The sequence below is a fragment of the Myotis davidii genome, unplaced genomic scaffold, assembly GCF_000327345.1.
Source record: "Myotis davidii unplaced genomic scaffold, ASM32734v1 scaffold299, whole genome shotgun sequence".
Lineage (NCBI taxonomy): Eukaryota > Metazoa > Chordata > Mammalia > Chiroptera > Vespertilionidae > Myotis > Myotis davidii.
Window position 1 is genome coordinate 5,782,389 of NW_006293088.1, and position 6,000 is coordinate 5,788,388.

The 6,000-nt window shown below is 48.2% G+C and overlaps 2 protein-coding genes across 3 annotated transcripts in view; both read left to right on the forward strand.

Annotated features, from left to right (window-relative positions):
* The window catches only part of MTOR (mechanistic target of rapamycin (serine/threonine kinase)), a 113,135-nt gene extending 109,565 nt beyond the window's left edge, over window positions 1–3,570 (forward strand). For both annotated transcript variants that reach the window (XM_006766723.2, XM_015565890.1), the window contains 2 exons: window positions 1,917–2,022; window positions 2,673–3,570. In XM_006766723.2, the coding sequence (XP_006766786.1) occupies window positions 1,917–2,022; window positions 2,673–2,688 (122 nt within the window). In that variant the 3' untranslated portion in view covers window positions 2,689–3,570. The remainder of the gene's footprint in view (window positions 1–1,916; window positions 2,023–2,672) is intronic.
* Window positions 3,571–5,862: 2,292 nt separating this feature from the next.
* The window catches only part of EXOSC10 (exosome component 10), a 20,636-nt gene continuing 20,498 nt past the window's right edge, over window positions 5,863–6,000 (forward strand). The window contains 1 exon segment of the mRNA XM_006766725.2: window positions 5,863–5,995. Coding sequence (XP_006766788.1) covers window positions 5,885–5,995 — 111 coding nt within the window. The 5' untranslated portion in view covers window positions 5,863–5,884.

Here is a 6,000-nt window from a genome sequence, read left to right on the forward strand (position 1 = left end):
GGTGGTCACTCCCATTTTCTAGTGGTGGTGCCTAAGCTGCTGTTAGCGGGAGTGTCTCTGAAACCATCAATTAAGAACCCTCTCTGATTCTTTCTAATAAGTTTACTTCAAGTAATGTGGTTAGTCTCAGTTTAACAGAAGAAGGTAAAGTTATGTTGGGTTCAAAGTCAGCCAAATTCAGGAAAGTCTTTTATCGTGACTGGTATTAGAGCAAATCTGACCACCGTGATCATTGCCAGTATGAACTTGGCTAGCTGGAATGGAGTGGAGACTCTGGAAGGAGAGAAATGCATGCTTTTGTAAAGGAGACATGTCACATTGACCAGACAGTGTGACATGGGTGGGAGTCGGGGAAGCCAAAGACCCAGCTCCACCGCTTCCCATGTGTCTCTCGGTCTGAAGATGACGAGAATGCCTCTCAGCAGTCAGTGAGGCTCCAGTGAGACATGGGGTACCAAGTGATTCACATTAGGGCCTGGCATGTAGAGTGGTAGTCAGAGTATATTATTTATGGAGCACCTATAAGAGCCAGGTGCTGAAGAAACAGAGTGGGTAAAACGGACAGAGGCCCTGCCTCTGCAGGGCTCGGGGTCTAAAGGGGAACTGGCACTGTGTTAAGTGGAAGAAAGGGACTTGGGCTCTGCTGCCATTGACAGAGGAATGTAATCTAAGTACCTGAGCAAACAGGCCAGGAGGTAAACTCTGAGAGGAGTTCATTAGGGGTAGATTGTTCTGGTGGGAGGCAGTGTGGCAAGAAAAGAGGCCCAGAGGGAGAGAGAAAAGGAGGGAGGGAGGGAGGGAGGGAGGCAGGGAGGAAAAGCGGGCTGGTCTGACTGCCACAGAGAAAGGAAGCTGGGAGGAGCCCAGTGCAAAATGTTTTGACTCTGAGTAGCAAAGCTCTGAAGGTTTTTAAGAGGGTGGGAGGGAAGAGGAGGGTCTGGGTGGGTGAAATACTATGCCTGTTCTGGCTGTGTATGGAGAACAGATGAGAGAGGAGGGAGCAGCTGCCCTAGCCATCCCAGCTAGACAGTTGATTAGGGTGGTGGCAGTGGAGATGAATTCAAGAGATCATTGTTAGGAGGTGAAATCAAAAGGATTGATGATGCGGAGGGCTCAAAGGTGGCTCCAAGTCATTGGTGACCTTCTGAGATCTGGGATGAACCTGGCAGACAGACTGAAGCAATTGAAGGGAACATGAAGTGAGAGAAGCAAAGGAAGTAGACAAGTTCAAAACTCTTGAGAAGTTTAGGTTGTGCAGGGATGAGAGCCCATATCTAGAGGAGGAGGAGTTGCATGAGAGGGTTTGTTTTGGTTTTGTTTTCTTTAATAGAAAAGAGGAACATGTTTACAAAACAGAAAAGGGCAGTTGAGAGGGAGAGTTTGAGGGCACAAGTGAACGGATGGGTAATTGATACTGTGAGGCTCCAAAGCACAGGTGAACTTGCCCTTGAATGGGAGGAGGGACAGCTCTCCAGGGTCATGGGAGCAAAGAAGAGGAAGCGCATATTGAACAAATGCAGCACCTTGAACACTGCTAACACATCAGGGATCAGAACCTTTGTCACAGTTTAGTAATTCAGGAGATGAGGGCGAGAAGCCAGAGGAGAGGTTTGGACAAGGGAGAATAGAGGACTTGAAATAATCCTCATGAAACGGAAAGGCATGTTGCCAAAGAAGCAGCGTGAGCTGGCCAGGCAGTGTCACGTGCCTGTTTGAGGTTCGAGGTTATGAATTTATAATGGAAGCAACTGCCGGGTGGGAGGAAAGGCTCAAGTCACGTGGAGGTGGATTTAAAATCCAGCTCTCATAGCCTTTGTACACCTGTATGAGGATAAACTGATTGGCTGCACAGAGAGTTAAGCCAAACAGGAGTTGAAACCAAGTTCAGATTAAATGTTCCTGTTTCCCTGTCCTAGGTCGGGACTTTTCTCATGATGACACTTTGGATGTCCCAACACAAGTGGAGCTGCTCATCAAACAAGCCACATCCCATGAAAACCTCTGTCAGTGCTACATTGGCTGGTGAGCAGGCGTCTCCAAGTACCTGCGTCCATAAGCAGGCAGGACCCTCCCTGTGTCCAGTCACAAATAGGATTGGGGGGAGACCCAGGAAGTGTAATCATAGTTTCATGGCCCTTTAAAAGTTGTACTCACTTTGTGTGCTCATTGCTCTAAAAAGAAGAAAATTTTTTAAAAAGGATATATATTTGGAAGGCAAACACCAAAATAAGTTAAAAGTACATTTAACCTGGTTGAGAAGAGTGAGGCCTCCTTATTTTCATGGGGTGGAGGGATCTTTTGGGATTTTTGCTGTCAATTCTGAGATACAGGAAGGGCAAAGAAAAGAGAAACCAAAGCAGTGACAGAGAAGATGAAAAGACACATTAATGACCTGGGATTGTAACGTCAGAAACCACTCAGGTCTGCTTTGATTAATTGCCTGAGGCACGCTGATGGGAGAGCTGAGAGAGGGCTACAGGGAAGTGTCCTGGGAGCGCGGCAGGCTCAGCATTGGCTGGAAAAGATGAGTGCGTCCTGCACAATTAGTGGTGGGAGATCTCAGGCAGTGTCCCCGGGGTTGTCAGACCTTGGTCTTTCCTTTTTCGATTAGCTGTGTAAAGCTTTGAAGAGCCCAAATTATTAAAATATTCCTTTTCTTTCTGTCTTCTTAGGTGTCCTTTCTGGTAACTGAAGGCCCAGACGTGCCCACAGCATTTCTCTTGAGCCTTTTGTACTTTGGTATATGCTTCCACTAAGCTGAAACGGTGGTCAGAACGTTCAGCTTTGTTAAATGTTTCAAAATGTAAATGAAAAAAACTACTGTATATTAAAAGTTGGTTTAACCAACTTCCTAGCTGCTGTTGAAGAATATATTGTTGAAACACAGGCTTGATTTGGTTCCCAGGACAGTGATACTACAGAAATCAAGCCATTGATTTTGGGGAACAGAAGATCATAACTTAAGAATTACGGGTTTTGACTTAACTCATCGTGTTTGCTGATAGCAGAGTGGCCTAGTCTTTCCTGTCAACATGCACACAGCAAACACAGCGCAGTCCAGAAACCTCGGATCATGGAGGATACGTCCTAGGATTCTGGACTGTCAGGAAGCGGGAGGAGCCCACCTCCTCACTCACCCATCCCATTACCTCACTGGTCCAGCGACAGCATTTGCAAGATGGACCGAAATGGGTGGGAAAGGTCTGTCTCTGCCTCACCTGTGATGCTGCGATGTAACTTCAGTCCAAGACCCAGACCACTAGGATGGGGTTTCTTCAGAGCGGGTGGCCTCGGCTGAGCACAAGCACAGAGGGGACACCGTGCAGAGGAGGGGCCCACACGGTTCTGGGATGTGTCTAGTGAAGTCGGAATGCTCTGTGTTTAGAGCAGGGGCTTGGAAAAAAGCGGTGTCATGGAGGTGCTGAGCCCAGAGGGAAGGCCTCACCTACATGTTGGGAATGATGAGCAAAAGAAACATTAAGTGCACAAAGTATAAAGTGTACCATGTCTAGACTCCATGTTGTATCAGAATAATTTTTGTGCCAATAAATGACATCAGAGTTTTAAAAACGTGTATGAATAACTCGTTTCCTTTTTTTATTTTGCTTTTTCCCCTTTTGTTGTTTTTGCTTTTTCCTTTGTTTTTTGTATGAATGGCTTTTTATTCATAATTAGTAGTTCATAAAGGAAGCAATTATTCCTTCAACATTCATTAAGCAGTTAGTATTAGGAACTGTGAAAGACACTAGATCTACGTGACCTGGTCCGTTTCCTCAGGCTGTTCACCAGGCCGGAGTGGACCGATAACCACCATGCTAAGTTTCACGAAGTTGAACCTCATAGTTCAGCACAACTGCTTCAGTGGTCAGTGGGGAATAAGAAGATTAATAGGAACTAAAGGGAGGCTAGAAAGTACAGTGGGGCAAGTCTGGCCTGCCTCACAGTTCAAAAGCCAGGAGTTGATGCTGTGGACAACAGGGAACCACGTGAGGTTTTAAAACAGGTAGAATCTGAGTCTTGTTTCCTCTGAAAGTGCAGATAATAGTAAGATCTACCCCATAAGGTTGTTTTGAGGATGAAATAACCCATGCAAAGCATGCAGTGCAGCTTGACACATGGCGTTAGATTGAACCATATGAAATAAATGCTAAAAAAGATTGTTAAAATGAACTAGACTAGGCCTTTGTCCTGCCAGGGTACACACTGGAGGGAAGGGGTGGGGGGAAGACAGTGAAAAACAAGTATCCTATTAATAGGATATTCTCAATAGAATAATGGTTACAGCTAACATTTAATGAACACTCACTAGGCCAAATGAATTGTATTAAGGGTGTCCCAGCCCTGGCCTTGGGAAGGAGATACACCCATAGAGCTTCCCAAATCCATCTCCTGAGCTCCTCATAGTGCCTCCCTCATAACAAGAGCTCTTCCAGACACTCGGCAAATGCTCTGGGCTCCCACTGTGCCTAGGCCAGTGGCTCCCGCAGTATAGATGGGGAGGAACGTGACAAGGAGTTGGAGGCATTGGGGGTAGCATACAGATAGATGCCCTGTCCAGTGCTTTGCCTACAGGAGCAGGAGAAATGAGACAGTGACTGGAAGGAGGGATGGGGTGCCGGAAGCCGGTCCACCCTTGCTGCTTGACACAGTCCCTGCAGGGAAGAAACATCTGCACAGCATATGTTTCAAGGGACCTGGCGTATATGGCATACTGTTCTTGAGAGCTTGTTTGGAGGTTCTAGCAGGGGAGCGCAGCTACTCGTATACCCTTGACCGAAGACCGGTCCTCTCCTCGGGGGGGAAGGTCGTCCTCTTCGACCGAGCGCGCAGCTTCGGGAGGGACGCACATGGATCGGTGAGGGAGGAGGGGGACACCCGCCTAGCCAGCCAGATCAGCCGAATCAACCCTGGCGATCAATGGGGTGACAGATGTCGCAGTCAGAGCGCCCTCACATCCGAGTGGGTGGTTTTGGCAGCTAAGAATTCAGGCTTCGGGTTTAATGGGGCCTTATGAAAAGACACTAGAGGCCTGGTGCACAAACGTCCTAACCTTTGGAATAGAATGGATAGGACTAAAATCAAATGGTATAAATACAGATGTAACAGGAGAATAAAGAGAGAACCTGGCTAGAGAACCTGGCTAGGCTGCTGGTCAATTGAACGCTGTCTTTGTGTCATTCCTTCTGCGCCGACTCTGTCCACACCTTTGGGAACCCCTGGACCTATTGGGGCTGGACCCCAACAGTGGGGCAGAGTGTTGTTTTTTGTTTTGCCTCTTTTGTCGGGAGAGATGCCAGCAGAGGAGTAGGCTGTTAGAATGAACCAGTAACCAGGAAGCAGCTGATGCAGAGAGGAGGTAACTGTAGGAGCCAAGATCCAGAGAGTGAAGGGGTGAAGGGGGCACGAACCAGTGATTGGGAGATGCTGACTTTAAATATGAGGATCGCCCTGGCTGGCTTGCTCAGTGGTTGTGTCCACTGAGGGTTGGATCCCTGGTCAAGGGCCCATACCTGGGTTGCAGGTTCCATCCCCGGACCCAATATGGGCACATGTGGGAGGCAACCAATCGATGTGTCTGTCTCTCCCCCTCCCACCCTCCCTTTCACTCTCTCTAGAGAGCAATGGAAAAATCCTCGGGTGAGGATAAAAAAAAAAAACAATAAATATGAGGATAATTGGGTCCTACGGGTCTCACGCTCAATCACTGGGTTGTTGGGATGATAAAATATGAGGGTAAAGAAAAATGTAAAGTTCTCTACGTGGAGAGCGCAGGGAGTCAACCCCAACGCACACGCTCCAACACCGGCCTCCTTTGCACATGCGCGGTGCGCCAGGTCGCGTCGGCCGAGTCACTCTCGCGAGAAGAGCCGTGCAGGCCTTAAACATGGCGCCTCCCAGTCCCGCGGAGCCTAAGGCCCCAGCCCCATCGAGCGCGGCCAAGTCCGAGGAAGAGATGGTGCTGCCGGGATTTCCGGACGCAGACAGTTTCGTGAAGGTGAG